Source organism: Ahaetulla prasina, chromosome 4 (assembly GCF_028640845.1).
Source record: "Ahaetulla prasina isolate Xishuangbanna chromosome 4, ASM2864084v1, whole genome shotgun sequence".
NCBI classification, from domain to species: Eukaryota; Metazoa; Chordata; class Lepidosauria; order Squamata; family Colubridae; genus Ahaetulla; species Ahaetulla prasina.
In genome coordinates this window covers 18,707,786-18,723,365 of record NC_080542.1, presented here as the reverse complement: position 1 = coordinate 18,723,365, position 15,580 = coordinate 18,707,786, and the positions used below count along the sequence as shown (strand labels likewise).

The window sequence follows — 15,580 nt, the reverse complement described above, 5'->3', positions numbered from 1 at the left end:
TTCATTCCTGAATGCACAACAAGCGTTCTGAAGCTATATAAGATGTACGATGCTGTTCATTTAAACCAGAGGTACAAAAATTGTAGCTAAGCATTTTTTCTAGACATCAAATGCCTCCATGGGTTCAGCCAGTTTTCTTCCCCACTGGACAACCTGGTTTCAAAGAAGCGAAATGGCTGTAGTGAAATATTTGCAACTGCTTCAGCCTTCTTTACTCCTTCACTCACTCACACACACACACACACCACTTTTAGCATGCGAACAGGCTGGATATACTGTAGCTCTAAAGCTTATGAAAACAGCATTCAACTAGTTCAGTGGTGGCAAACCTTTTACTCACAGAGTGCTGAAAAGGTGTGAGCTTGCATGCTATCTGTGCTAATGTGCAGCTCCTCTCGTGTGCTGCATGTGCAACCGCACCATCTGAACATGGACACGGCTTTTGCGTCCACCTCCCTGTGCGCTGTGTGCGCAACCACACTATCTGCATGTGCACAGCTTTCTTGCGGCTTCCCCTGTGCGCTTTGCATGCAATTGCACCATTTGCGCATGCATGCAGGTTTCGTATGGCTCCTCCCTTGCACTGTGTGCGCAATCGCATCATCTGCGCATGCACAGGAGAGCTCCAAAGACCAGCTGGGTCCCCTGAATTGCACGCATGTGCACTAGAGGCCCGAACACCAGCTGGGGCACACGCGCAGTTGCAGGTGAGTTGGGCAACAGCTCGTGTGCCTGGAAAGATGACTCTGCATGCCATCTTGGGCACGCGTGCCATAGGTTCGCCATCATGGAACTACTCCATTCAACAAACTAGACCAGGGGTCTCCAATCTTGGCAACTTTAAGCCTGGTGGACTTCAAGTCCCAGAATTCCTCAGCCAGCAAAATTCTGGGAGTTGAAGTCCGTCAGGCTTAAAGTTGCCAAGATTGGAGACCCCTAAATTAGACTATAAGGTTCTTGGAGGTCTCTGAACTTGTTTGTTTTCTTGCAGATTTTTCATTACCCAACTAAGTAAATTTATCACTGATGCCCAGCACTGATGTTACCTTACCTCGGTGGGTAATGAAACCTCTGCAAGAAAACAACCAAGCTCAGAGAGCACCAAGGACCCCTCATGTCAACCCTGAGCTACTAATATTCTCCTTATCAGTACAATGTAATGGCAAAGCACTCCTTAAACAATGGGCCACAGGGCAGAAAATATCCTGCAGAAAGCACAACTCCACAACACAGTGACTTCAACAGTTCCAAGAAGGCTCCACACCTCATCTGCACCACTCAGGTGACCATTAAGGACACAGACAACCCTCAAGTGGCCTCAGCAACAACTCCCTAAAAAGAATGCAAATGTCCAGCTGTCTGCAAGGAATATAAATCCTTCCATTCCCCACCATCCAGTCAGAGCTGAAGAAGCTTCTGGGATGAGAAGCGAAACGTCTTCAAAGAAAAAAAGAACCTTTGGGACAACCATCACCCTGTTTGGAACAACCAACTTCTCAGTCTTCTAAGGCTGAGGATGCCATCTATGGATTGCCTTGCACTAGACAAGAGAGAGACAGATGACAGACAGACAGAGAGAGAAAACGAGAACTTGACTGTGTGCGTTTGTGTGCATGCGCTCGTCCTTGATTTCTGAGAAATTACTTTTGCAACCGACCAAATGAATCCTCTCGGTTGAATTGCAGGTCCAAGAAACTCCATTCTTGGAGCTGCAATTTTAGGAAGCGCTCAAAAACTGCGAAGCGATGGGCTGCTGCTGCTGGTGGGGGTTGGTTTGCAGGGAAAAAAAAGGACTCTTGGCGGATTCGGCTCCGATTTCGCAAAGCAAAACAGCGCAGGAATAGTTAAGTCCTAATATTCCCCTCCCTTCCTCTCCTCCCACCCCCACCCCACGCCCCCCCGTTCCCACGTGCAGAAGGACGGAAGGGGAGGGAAGGCGGCGTCTTATCCGGAGGGGGGCCATTGCGCATTTCCTGGGATGGGGGAGTTCCCTTCCTGCGGGCTCCCCCACCGCCACCACTCTTCCAGACGCAGTCAAAGAAGACAGCGCTCGGGCAATGAACCAGAGGCTCCCGAAGTGTCTCCCGTCTTCCGAGGCGGAGGGCAGGTGAGTAACTCCGGTCCCCCCCCCATCTCCCAGGGCAACTGCAACCTCATTCCCAGCCAGCCCCACCAGCGCGCGCGAGCCTGCTGCAAAAAAAGGGAATCAATTCCCCGGGAGCGAAAAGGGGCATCCCTGCCAAAGGCTCCCGTGGCCGCCGATGAACCCCAAGCTTGCGACCCGTCCAGCCGCGATTCCCTTCCCGGGAATCCGGGGTGGTGGTGGGTGGTGGTGTAAAATGAGGAACCGGGACGCCTTTCCCGCCGCCTCGCCTTTCCTCCAATGGAGAAGAAACGACGGCGCCTGCTCAATTTCGTTCCCTGCCCGCTTTTCCGCCCGTCTGTGTAGCGCACGGCGTTGCGCCCTCTTCGCCCCTTTCCCCCGTCAAATTGGATCGGGAATCCAGCCCCTTCCTACTTTCCCGTCTCCCCCGTTATTGTCGCGGAGTGGTGGTGGTGGGGCAATACGGGGAAACTGACCTTTGAGATCCTTCATCACTGGAGGTTTTTTTTTAATTTTTATAAAAGAAGAGACTGGACAGCCCCGCTTGTCTGAAACGTTGTAAGGTCTCCTGGTCGAGCAGGGGGTTGGACTAGAAGACCTCCAAGGTCCCTTCCAGGTCTATTCTGATATTGATTGATTGGTTGAGATTACGCTAAGGGTATATATATATGTGTGTGTGTTTTGCGCGTGTATGCGTTTCTCTGTGTATCTGAACTTGGGACTCTTTTGCTTTTCCCGTGAAAGCAGTTGCTAAGGTCGGGATTTCCGATGTTGGAGTCATGTGGATTTTCTCATCCGCTACTAAATTTAATTTTTCTCTGGAGCTCACCCATTTTTTTGTTGTTGTTTTTGGTCCGGTTCCTTTGTTGCCTTCAAATTTGGCCACCCCGGTGTGGAGCTGGTAAGAACTTGATCTCTGAATTTGAGAAAGAGACTTTTTTACCTTTGCAAAGGGGCTTCTTTGCCCACCAGGTAGTACGAATTAATGCGGGCAAAGCAAAATGTCGGACCTGCCACAACTTAAACCTCTAAATAGAAAGGATCTGTCAGGTCTGCCATCTTCAGCTTCTTTCGCTTTGCTGGCATCCTGCCATAAAAAGGGAGGGGGGAGGAATTTGAGGGAAGCAAAGGTCGGGAATGGGAATGAGTGGACAAATGGACATGTGTGAGTGTGGTGGGGGAGTCAAGTTGATCAGAGGTGTAAAACTGGAATAAGCCGGTTACCTGGGACACAGCTTGGGAATAGAATGGGAAACTATAACAAGTGGCGTCTAACATCAGAGCTGTCCCCAAAACATTGAAAAGGAATGCTGTTGGACACTGATAACTGGTTAAGGGAGAAAGGCCGGAGAAAGTCTGACATTAAAGTTAGATCTAAGAATTCCCGTGTAAAGGTTACATGGGAATTCTCAGATCTAACTTAATGTCAGACTTTTAGACATTTAGGAAAGAAAGATTCTTGACTCCATTAGGCTCCGTTTTACTAAAGTTAAGTGGTTGCAGCGGAAGTAAAGCTAGATCTGAGTATTCCCAGGCAAAGATTTCATGGTATGACACGATCCTTGGCTCAGTTTATTGAGAAAGATATAGTTTATTAGAGTGTATTATGGTACAAGTAGTCCTCGACTTAAGACCACAATTGAGCTCAGATTTTATGTTGTTAAGTGAGAAATTTGTTAAGTGAGTTTTGCCCCATTTTATGACTTTTTTGCCCTGTTTGTTAAGTGAACCACTGCTACTGTTCCCCCTTGACTTCCCCCTTGACTTTGCTTGTCAGAATGCAAAAGGTGATCACATGATCCCAGGCCACTCCAACCATCATAAATATGAACCAGTTGCCAAGCATCTGAATATAAATCACATTGTGAAAAATGGCCATATGCCACTTTTTTCAATGCCATTGTTAACTTTGAATGGTCACTAAACAAACTGTTGTTAAGTCCAGGACTACCTACATAATTGCAAAGCCAGAACTGAAAATCACAGGCCAAAATTCCTAAGTTCCACTTTTCCTTCCCTTAACTCTCGTCTCTTTGTTCATCCCAGTGTAACCAATCAGGTTCCGGCAAGATGTTTTCATAACATTCAGTCCAAGGGCAGTTTGGTATGCGGCTCCCCCCTTCCAGCTGGGTGACCACAAGGCAGGATTTTCATTTTTTCCAAACAATTCCCCCTCCCCACAATTCATGGCACTTTGTCGCCGCCTAGCAGCGAACCACATAAAGTGGCAGCTGACACACACAAAAATGATTAATTGGGGGGGGGGAAATCTTTTTGTAGGGTACAGAAACAAATGATATAATGTGTTGGGAGAATTTCCCTGGTTTCCCCCCCCCCCCACCCAGCTGGGAAGCAATCAAGATGCTGCTTTTGGAAAAAAGATTTATTATTCCAAAAACAATTTGGAACCCATTGATATGAGATCACAAGAGTGTGATGTATAAGTTTTATGGTCACCGAGAAACAGGAAATACAGGTATGATATACTTTTATAGTCTTGGGAACTTAGAAAATATTTTGTCTTGTTATCTCCCTCATCAGGAAAGATCTTCCTGGCCAGGCAGAGGTGCTAAATTCCCAAGGCTTTTAAATGTTGATTGACTCCAGAGCCAGATATTCACACCTGTCAGTGATTTATTGCCTTTAAGAAAACATTGCATTTTTTGAGTAGAGATGGGTCTCTTGGATTCAAGATCAGAAGGCTGTTAAAAAGAGGCTGATTCAAGACTTTTTAACTTTTCAGTACTGTAAATAGCAATAGCAGTGGCACTTAGACTTATATACCTCACAGTACTTTTTACAGCCTTCTCTAAAGCGGTTTACAGAGTCAGCCTGTTGCCCCCAACAATCTGGGTCCTCATTTTACCCACCTTGGAAGGATGGAAGGCTGAGTCAACCTTGAGCCTGGTGAGATTCGATCGGGCAGTTAGCGGAAGTAGGCTGCAGTACTGCATTCTAACCACAGCACCACCCCAGCTCTTCGATCATTTATTTCGTAAATAAATGATCGGTTAAAATACATTGATCATTTTTGAAGTTTGAACAATAGAAAAAAAAATAGATTTTTACGTAACATTCCACAAATGACCGGTGTATGGCTTATGATGATACTCTTTCCCAGTTAGGTTTGCGTCTTTTTTGCACATTGCAAGTGTATTCAGAAGTTGTGGGAGCTTCAGCACTGGAAGCTTTCACAAAGAGGCTGGACTGCCATCTGTCGGGAATGGTGTAGGGCAGTGGTTCCCAACCAGTGTGCCGCGGCACTAAGGGGTGCCGTGAGATCTTTTGAGGGTGCCGGGAACTTTTGAGCTACGGAGATTTTAAATATCTATTTCCTTATAAGGGTGCCGGGAACTTTTGAAAGGCTTTCCAAGGGTGCCTCAAACAAGAAAAGGTTGTGCCTCAAACAAGAAAAGGTTGGGAACCACTGGTGTAGGGTCTCCTGTTTTTGTGTGTGTGTGTGTGTGTGTGTGTGTGTGTGTGTGTGTGTGTGTGTGTGTGTGTGTGAGAGAGAGAGAGAGAGAGAGAGAGAGGTTGGACTAGATGACCTACAAGGTCCTTTCCAACTCTGCTATTATGAAGTGGAGCTAAATCTTTTATTATTCAGGACAATAGCTCTTTCTGCAGTTGCTGAAAAAGCCAAGTCTCACACATAAGAAATGGCCCTGGCTAATAAAGGAGGAATCATGTTTCTTAGAGATAAAAAAGAGGGCCAGATTTGGATATTAGAAGTGGTAGTATCACCTTTTAAAATGCTAATTTTCAGCATTCCAGAAAACCCCCTCCTGCAGAAAAGACTCCGAAGCAAACATCTTTCAAAGTTCTTTTACTAGCTGGCACAATCTGGGGATCCGGGTTTTTCCTCAGTAAGACAAACTCCAAAATCACCCCACCCCCACCCCTCTGCCGATCACATGCTCCAATCGCCAACCGTCCCATCTCGAGACATCACTCCGGCCACTCCTTCTCCAGATGCAGGACTGGCCTGGCCTTGACCAGCAGGAAGAATGTTATTATGTCTAATTGCCCCCTCTACCAAATCCCCCCTCCTACTTTCCCACACAGGAGAAAGTGGCAGCACGGAAGCCTCTGGCTTAGTATGGCTTTCAAAGCTGACACTAATAACGAAGCTTAAAATCTGAGGCCACATCTTCCTACTTTGGAGACTACACCCATTGAAAAACAAGTGTGATGGAATGTGCAGGGATGGAGGATGTGGGGAGGGGTAGTACCACTGCAGGTTCTCATAGAAGAGGCAGCACATTCCAGAGAGGGGGCAGAGATAGATCGTTGCTACGGGAAGTCCTTAACCTACAACCAATTAGTGTGTGTGTGTGGGGGGTTTCTTGGTGTTCTCTGAGCTTCCTTGTTTTCTTGCAGAATCTCTTAGATTGGGGTATTTACTGATGGCTCTTTGGCAGTTTCTTGGTCAACAAACTGCCAAAGAGCCATCAATAAATAGCCCAACCAAAGAATCTCCAAGACCACCCCCACCCACGCACACAGACAAGGCAAGTCACCAGAATATAAGCTGACAGCAAACACCACTCTTTCCTAGCACTATTGATGTTACCTAGTTGGGTAATGAAACATCTGCAAGAAAACAAGCAAGTGTCAGGGTTCCAAGTAACACCCCCAATGAAAGAAGGCTTCGAGGCTAGAAGTTCCTCCAAGTTCCATTTTTATTAGAGAGATGCCATATTGGCACATCTGGGAAGCTTTCAGATTTGGGTTTTCCCCACCCAAAAGAAAGCCAAAGTCCCTTCCTCTGAACCCACATGTCCATCACATGGCCGTCCCAATTGGAGATGCCTCCCAGTCAGCCCACTCCAGATGCAGCCTGAGTTGTCCTTGACTCCCAGAGACAAGAATGTTGTTATGGCTATATATCTCTACTCCTCCATGCAAACCCCCCTCCCAGTTTCCCACAGGATTAAGTTTTGCAGCCTTGAAGATCGAAAGTAAAAGATGGCCTCCAGAGCTGACAGCAAGCTCAGAGAGTACCACGGGCCTCTCATTTCAACCCTGAGCTAGAAATATTCCCCTTTATTGCTACAACCGATCATTTAATGACTGTTTGCAATTACAGCCACTCCTGCAAAAGCGACTTACAACCATTTTTTCACACTTATGGCCATTGTAGTATCCCCGTGGTAATGTGATCAAAATTTGGGCCCTCAGCAACTGGCACATATTTATGACATTGCACTGCCCCAAGGTCACGTGATCCCCATTTATAACCTCCTCAGCTGGTTTCTGACAATTGTAATCAACAGGGGAAGCCAGTTGACTTAACAACTGCATGGTTCATTTAACAATTGCAGCTTAACAACTGTGGCACAAAAAGGATTGCAAAATTAGGGCGCAACTCACTTAACAACTGTCTCGCTGAGCAGCAGGCGATTTGGGCTCAATTGTGGTTGTCAGCAGAGGACTACCTGTATTGCTGATACTCCCCTCCCCACATATCCTTCAATTGCACATCCCATCTCACCAAGCACATATCTTTGCTCACAAGTGGCTTGCACACCTCTGGCTTTTCTGTTGGGGAAAAAGAAAAGAGGTCTCAAAGTGGACAGTAAATTTAATTTTAAAGAGGGACTAGTTCCACAGAGTTTGCATGGCCTGATGCCAGTCCATGGATGGGGGTGGGGGACCCTTGCACTACAGTTAGTCCTTGACCCAAGACTATTCATTCAGTAAACTGAAGTTACACTACAGTTCTGAAGAAATGATGGTTATGGTTGGTCTTTGGAGTTCTGGCTGGCCCAGCAACTCTGATTCCATGACTTTGTTCTAGGTATTGGACAACTGGTTCGTGCTTATGAGTTGTAGCAGTTCATCAGCATGCTCACCACCAGTTGTAACCTTCCGTAGTAAATTAATAGGGAAGCTGGCTGGATAGGTTTCCACACCTTCACACCTTCTCTCTGCCCCACTGACATGCCCAGACCCTTGCTCATGGTAGCAATAGCGCTTAGACTTATACCGCTTCACAGTGCTTTACAACATTCTCTGTTTTATTTATAGAGTCAGCCTCTTGCCCCCAACCATCTGGGTCCTCATTTTACCAACCTTGGAAAGATGGAAGGCTGAGTCAATCTTGAACCGGACAGGATCAAAGGAATCAAACTCCTGGCAATGGGAGCAGAGTTAGTCTGCAGTACTGCATTTCACCACCACAGCTCTTTTCAGCTAGGGCAGGGGTACCCAACACCTTTTCCATGGGCTAGAACTGGTCCGTGGGGTACCAGAAACTGGATCCACGCAGACAAGTTAAGGGGCTGCTGCTTGCGTCTGTGGGATGCAAGCAGCAAATGAAACCTTGCCCCCACTGGTGCATGGAAAAAACTCTCCACGAACCAGTTCCTGGTGCCCCAAAGATTGGGGGCTGCTGAGTTGTGTCTTTCACTCTCCCCCCTCTTTCATGGCATCTTTTCAACCACTGCCACTTGTGCACCTTCATGCAGTCTCGTTCACCCTCCTCTGATGGACTCCCTTGCACTTTCATGACTCGCACCATGCCTCTTGCACACCCTTTGTGTATTCCTCCTGAGCCATGCCACTCCTTGCACCTTCCTGATCTGTGCAAGCCTGTGTGGCCGACGTGCAAACATTCTGACCAGCATCACACCCTCTTCCTCGCACCTTTCCCGACACATCGCGTTTCTCATGCATCCTTCCAAACCTATCCTTCACCTCTTGTACATCCTTTTAGCACAAGGATCCCCAACCTTTTGTACTTCAGGGACCACCGAGTTCTTAATTTTAAATCCCGTGGACCACTAATACGAATCCAGCGCGCCACTTGCTGAAGCACCTGGACTCCCAGTAATGGGATGGGGTCCTTCAGGCACTGTCCCTCTTCTCTGTTTCTCCCCTCCCCTCCCCTCTTTCTCCCACTCTTTCTCTCTCATTCTCTCTTTCTCTCCCCCCTCTCTTCCACACCTTGTCTCTCAGTCTCTCATCTCTCTCTTTCTCTCTCTCTCTCCCCTCTCTCATTCTTTCTCTCTCCCACTCATTCTCTCTTTCTCTCCCACTCTTTCTCATTCTCTCTTTCTCTCTCCCTCCCCCACACGCACTCTCTCATTCTGATTCTCTCTCTCTCTGATTCTCTTTCATTCTGTCTCTCTCATTCTCTCTCTGATTCTCTTTCTCTGTCTCTCGTTCTCTCTCATTCTGATTCTGTCTCATTCTTTCTCTCTCACTCTCTAATTCTCCATGCATCCTTTTCAGAGCCAGGCGGCTTTGAGCAAGAGCTGCGAAGAGAGCGGTCCCCCAGGCAACATCCCTGGGCAGGTGGGCAAGCTGGGCAACGGAGCGCCCTTTGAATTTTTCCTCTGGCTGAGTAAGCAGCCCAGAGACTCTGGGAGGAGGAGGTGGGCAGAAGCGGGAGGGGAGGGGGTCTCCAGAGAAACAAGGTACACCGGGAAGGACCGCTGCCTGCTGCGCCGACCTCGCGAAATTGAAGGGGGGTCGATACTTAATGCAATACATCCCCCTTCATCCCCCCACACTTCTTTCAAGAAGGTGGTGCTCTCTCTCTCTCTCTCTCTCTCTCTCTCTCTCTCTCTCTCTCTCTCTCTCATTCTCTCTCTCTCTCTCTCATTCTCTTTCTCATTCTCTCTTTCACTTGTGTCTTTTTTTTTCTATTTCATTCTGTGTGGCATCAGCATTCCGCCTTGGTATATTTGCCCAGCTGGTGGCGCAAAACAGCCTTCGTCTCCTGTTGCTTGGGACTCAGAGCTGTAAATGGTGTCTGATCAGGGGAGCAGCCGGATTTTGCTCTCTATTGCGGATGCCAGATCGGCCCCCTGCAAGCTCTCGTCTTTCGAGGAGCCTGGCCGAAGTTTCCCGCGCCACTTCAGTGAGCGCTCCTCGAGAGACGAGAGTTTGCAGGGGGCCGATCTGGCGTCCGCAATAGAGAGCAAAATCCAGCTGCTCCCTGGATCAGTCGCCATTTACCGCTCTGAGTCCCAAGCGGAAGGAGACAAGGGCTGCTTTGCACCACCAGCTGGACAAATATGCCGAGGCGGAATGCTGATGCTGCGCAAGTACAAGTAGTGCTTTGCTCCCACAGCTTCCAGCCATCGCAATCACTGCTTCGGCCTGCTTGCGCCACACCTCCTCCACTAGGGTGCACTGGCAAAAATATGAAGATTTCTCCACGGACCACCAAAATTTTCTCGCAGACCACCAGTGATCTGTGGACCACCGGTTGGTGACCGCTGCTCTAGCACTCTTCCTAACCTTTTATACGTCTCTCATTCACCCCCCTCCCAGATCTGGATTACATCTTTTGTCCACCCCCCCCCCCTTGAACCCTCTCACTTCCCCAACCTGCACTATGCCTCTCATGCATTCTGTCACACTCTTGCACATTGTCTTGCTCCATCCCTAGGACTTAAAACTCTTCCCTGTCTTGCTCTATGATTGCATTGCTTAGCAACAGAAATTCTGGCCCAGTTGCTGTTGTAAGTTGAGGACTGCCTGTATTTTTTTTTCACAATTGCCAACTTTTTTGACCAGACATATTTTCTTTCTTTTTTCCCCCCCTTCAGCTGGCTGGAAGAATCCTCTTTATCTCTTTTCTGGAGAGTGTCTATTCATAGGGAGAACGTAAACTAAGTTCCAAAAAATCAGCAAGAGGTGACAACGACTGCTTCTCAGGAATCTGACTTCCTAGTAGACTCTAAGCTGGTTGCTTCTTTTCTTCACATTTCCAAAGCCAGAAGTCTAAATTAAAGTTGAAATGGAGAAGTGTTCACCTCCTGTTGGAATGATTAAGGAATTCCTAAATTGCTTACCATCCAGGAATGACTGCATGTATTTAAATGGGACGGCTGTGAAGCCCCAGTGCTGGGAAGTCAGACAGCAGGTCCTCCTACCGACTCCACAACATAAAGAGACAGATGCAACACCTCCTAAGACAACAGTGGATGATATTCAGATTTGTGTGGTTTCCTCTGAAAATTCTCCTGACTCCTTTAAAGAGAAGAAAGCCAACCCTGAAGGGACGGCTGGAATTGATTGTGTGATTACTGTTGAAGAAGAAATTGAAGTCCAAAGAAGGTCCTCACCAGAATCTAGAGATGATCTCAAGATTTGCACTGTGCCTGAATTACAAGACAAGGCCCCATTGATGGTCATAGATGGAGAGAGGTCTAAAACCTTCACAAAACCTGTTAAAGATAGCGGCCTCTCCAAAGTTGAAAAGGCCACTCAGACTGAAGTCACCCTGATAGAGATGGCTAAGATCTGTGGGGACTATATTCAGAAATCAGAAGGATCCAAGGACATCCTACAGGACAATCACCAGGCCATTGTGGTTTCCCAAAACAAACCAAGAGATTCTGAAGAAGGAATGATCCATTTTACAGAACCTGACAGAGTAGGAGAACCTGAAAAGGCAGCTGGAGACAAGGGAGGTGAAGAGCAAGAAGAGACAAAAGGAGGCCTTGCCCTGGAGCATGCCCGCCAGGGTTTCCGTTGGTACTGTTACCTAGAAGATGAGGGACCTCGAAAAGCTTGCAGGCAACTATTGGACCTTTGCCACAATTGGTTGAAACCAGAGAGACGTAGTAAGGAACAGATTCTAGATCTGCTGGTCCTGGAACAATTTTTGGCTACCTTGCCCAAAGAAATACAGAACTGGCTATGGCATCAGCACCCGGAAAGTTGTGGGGAAGCTGTCGAGTTGGTGGAAAACTTTCTGACAGGATTGTCTTTGCTTAAGAGACACGGGGAAAAGGTGAGGGATCTTAAAGGCCATTGGCTGTGAGGCGTAGTGTCTTAATATTGACCCACTCAGGGCTCAATAGTTTAGAAGGTGATGGTATTAGAATCACTATTTGAAGTTGAAAAACAATCTATCCATGAGGAAAGGAAATTCCCAAAGACTGAAGATCAGGTCTTCAATTTTTCAGACTGAGGAACTCTGGAAAAGCAGACATATTTATATAGGGTGGCTTGGATTGCTATTGAATCATTTGGGTCACTTGACTCCTTGGAGTTCTTCAATGTTCCCCAATGATGTGCCCTTGAGAACTCATTCATCTTTTTAACAGATTAACAGAGTTGGAAGGGACCTTGTAGGTCATCTAGTCTAACCCCCACCCCCTGCCTAAGCAGGAGACAGAAACCATTTTGTGGCAAACCATCCTACTTCTAACAATTCATTCTTGAAATAAGGATGAGTAGCCACTCACCTGGCAGGGTTGATAATGTGGGTAAAATAGGAGGAGGAAGGCATGTTGGATATGTTCATTGCCTTGAGCTATTTGTAAAAACAGTAAATATCAATAAGTTGATATAACAAATGGGCGCACTGATGCTTGCAGTAGCCTTCACTGAGGTGGTTTTATAAATTCATAAACAAATGACATTGTTTTAAAATTAAGTTTTTTTCTCCCTTTCTCATCCCACAGGATATGTATTCTTTGGACTTCTATCAATATTCCTATTTTTTGCCATTTAAATAATTTGAGAAAATGTGCATGATTTAGTGATTCTGTCTTAATATAAATAATATATATGCTATTCCGTAATTTAAATGCAAAATTTAAACCACATCTTGGTGGCATTTAGAATGTAGTAGTTTCTGCCTTCTCAAAGAATCATATAACATGTCTGTGACTAAATTTGTTTAGTGACTGTTCAAAGTTTCAACAGCGCTGAAAAAAGGGACTTAGATCAATCCTTACGCTTATGACCATTGTACAATCCAAACAGTAACATGTTTAAAGTTTGGGGGCTGGGGAGCTGGCATGTATTTATGATGGTTGACATCATACATGACAACATCCCGGGTTTATGTAACCACCATTTGTGACCTTCCCAGCTGGCTTCTGACAAGCAAAGTCAATGGAGGAAGTCAGGTTCACTTAATGACCACATGATTAATTTAACAACTGCAGTGAATTGTTTAACGACCATGGCTGAAAAAAAAATCATAATATTGAGTGTTACTCGCTTAACAACTCACTTGCTTAGCAACGGAAAACTTGGGTCCTAACTGTCGTAAATCAAGGACAAGCTGCAACAACTGGTCATTTCTATGTTAGAATAGAATAACCCCCTGTTTAGGCAGGAAATTCCATACCATTTGAGATAAATGGTTATCCAGCATCTTCTTAAAAATTTCCAGTGTTGGAGCATTTACAACTTCTTGAGGCAAGTTTTCCCACTGATTAATTGTTCTCACTGTCAGGAAATTTCTCCTCAGTTCTAAGTTGCTTCTCTCCTTGATTAGTTTCCATCCACTGCTAAAAGCTGTGGAGACTCTCAATCATTCCACCCATTGCTTCTTGTCCTGCACTCAGGTGCTTTGGAGAATAGTTTGACTCCCTCTTCTTTGTGGCAGCCTCTGAGATGTTCTCATCAGTTTCCCTTGGAAGCACAGGTGGTCTGTGACTTATGACTACAATTGAGCCCCAAATTTGCACTGCTAAACAAAACACTTTTAAGTGAGTTTCCCCCCATTTTATGACTTTCTAGCCCACAATTATTAAATAAACCACTGCAATTATTAAATTAGGAAGATGGTTGTTAAGAGAATGGCTTCCCCATTGACTGAAGCTTACAGGAAAATTTCAAAAAGTGATCACATGACCTGGGGACACTACAACTGTCATAAATATTAGCCAGTTGCCAGGCAGCCAACTTTCGATCACATGACCCTGGGGGGATGCTGCAAAGATCGTAAGTGTGAAAAATGGTCCCAAGTCTTTTTTTTTCCAGTGCTGAACGGTCTCCAATTGGTTGTAAGTCGAGGACTATCTGTACAGGATGGGGTCTCAATTATTAAACATTTGAATGGTTTCAGGCTCTGGTGACTTTTGAAGAGGTGGCCCTGTATTTCTCAGAGGAAGAATGGAAACTCCTAGATGAATCTGAGAGGAAGATTTTCACAAAAGTGATGATGGAGAATTATGAGAATGTCCGAGCATTGGGTGAGAGTTGGACAGGATTGGGGAAGTGTAATGGGATGGGAGACTAAACCTGAGGAACAAGAGGAAGGGCTGAAGCCTACACAGGTGTTTCTTAACTGTAACCACCTGAAGATGTGTGGACTTCAACTCCCAGAATTCCCCAGCCAGAGAAACCTGAAAGCAGGCATGGAAGTGGAAAAAATCTCTTAGAGTTGACCCTTCCACATTCTCTGGAATGCAAAGTTAAGGAAGGAAGAGGCACTTGCAAGATTCTGTTACTATAACCTTACAATAAGCTTAGAACAGTATTAGTATTGTTTACCTGATCTGGACTACTTTGAAAGACTGTCGGAAAGAGACTTATGTCTTATGGACTAAACCTGGCTCACTTAAATCAAATAGCTTAACAACAACCAGATCTTATATACCTTTGGCCTGTTATATTATGAAGACAAGACAAAGACAAGATAGTCTAAGTTAGGTTTAACCAGGCTGAGTTTGGAAGGCTTTTAATAAAGCCTCCAATGAAACTTATTTATCCTTTCCTACTAGGTTAGCATAGCAGCTGTAAAATCTCTGAGATTTGATTGTGAATAGAGTGTTTCCCCCCAAATATCCCCCCCCCCCGGGTCTTATATTAATTTTTGCTCTAAAAGACGCATTACGGCCTATTTTCTGGTTAGGTCTTATTTTGGGGGATATACAGTACTAAACGCCTCCGTCTGCTGATGGATCTTAACTGGGTCTTATTTTCTGGGAAACAGGGTATATGATAGCCTATCACAGTAATAAATAAGATCACTGAGCCGCAAACCATAGCCAGATACCTTCTAAGGCAGAATTCCCCAACCTTTTCGGAGAGGGAGGGGGGAGGGGATAGCACTGATGTGCGGCCTGCTCCATTTGCACAAATGGTGGGCATTCGCTCGTGTGAATGGAGCACACATCCATGTGCCAGCCCCTTGCTCGTTCAAGTGGGGATGCCGCACACTCGCCCGCCACTTCCCATGGCCCGCTTCCGAACGGTCCAAGGCCAGATAGTGGGTTGGGCATCCCTGTTTTAAGGAAGAAGCTACTGATTGGTTCCTTCACCATAAGTTTGAGCCTACAGCTGGTGTTGCCATTGAAAACCGGAAGTTGGGTTTAACTTGTGCTGTCGAAACATTCTAACTTGACATGCCAGGCAGATTTGATTTTTATGTAAATTGTTCTCCTGGATTATCGCTTAACACGTTGTTGTTTTTTAAAAAAATATTTTTTTTCTCCATCCCCCTTTTCCTTTTTTATTGGTAGGGTTCCCCACCAATAATCCAGATCTCGTCTTCAAAGTGGGGAGAAATGAGAACCAGAAACTGAGTACGGATAAAATTCAGAACCCTGCAGAAGGTGTATCTCCAAAAGTCAAAGGTGAGGAAAAGGTTGCTTCTTATTTGAGTTCATTTGCTTCTATGCCCAAAAGCAAGGAATGGGGATGGAGCTGCTTTGTGAAACAACGTAGAGTAGCAGGTGAGTTTCTCAACATCTGGAAAACCTACCCCCACTGGAA

General features: G+C 46.0%; 1 protein-coding gene across 1 annotated transcript in view; it reads left to right on the top strand.

The window, feature by feature from the left end:
- Nucleotides 1-1,942: 1,942 nt before the first annotated feature.
- LOC131198062 (zinc finger protein 91-like) overlaps nt 1,943-15,580 on the top strand; it is a 44,938-nt gene continuing 31,300 nt past the window's right edge. The window contains exons 1-4 of the mRNA XM_058182572.1: nt 1,943-2,107; nt 10,666-11,855; nt 13,929-14,055; nt 15,328-15,441. Of these exons, the coding sequence (XP_058038555.1) occupies nt 10,857-11,855; nt 13,929-14,055; nt 15,328-15,441 (1,240 nt within the window). The 5' untranslated portion in view covers nt 1,943-2,107; nt 10,666-10,856. The remainder of the gene's footprint in view (nt 2,108-10,665; nt 11,856-13,928; nt 14,056-15,327; nt 15,442-15,580) is intronic.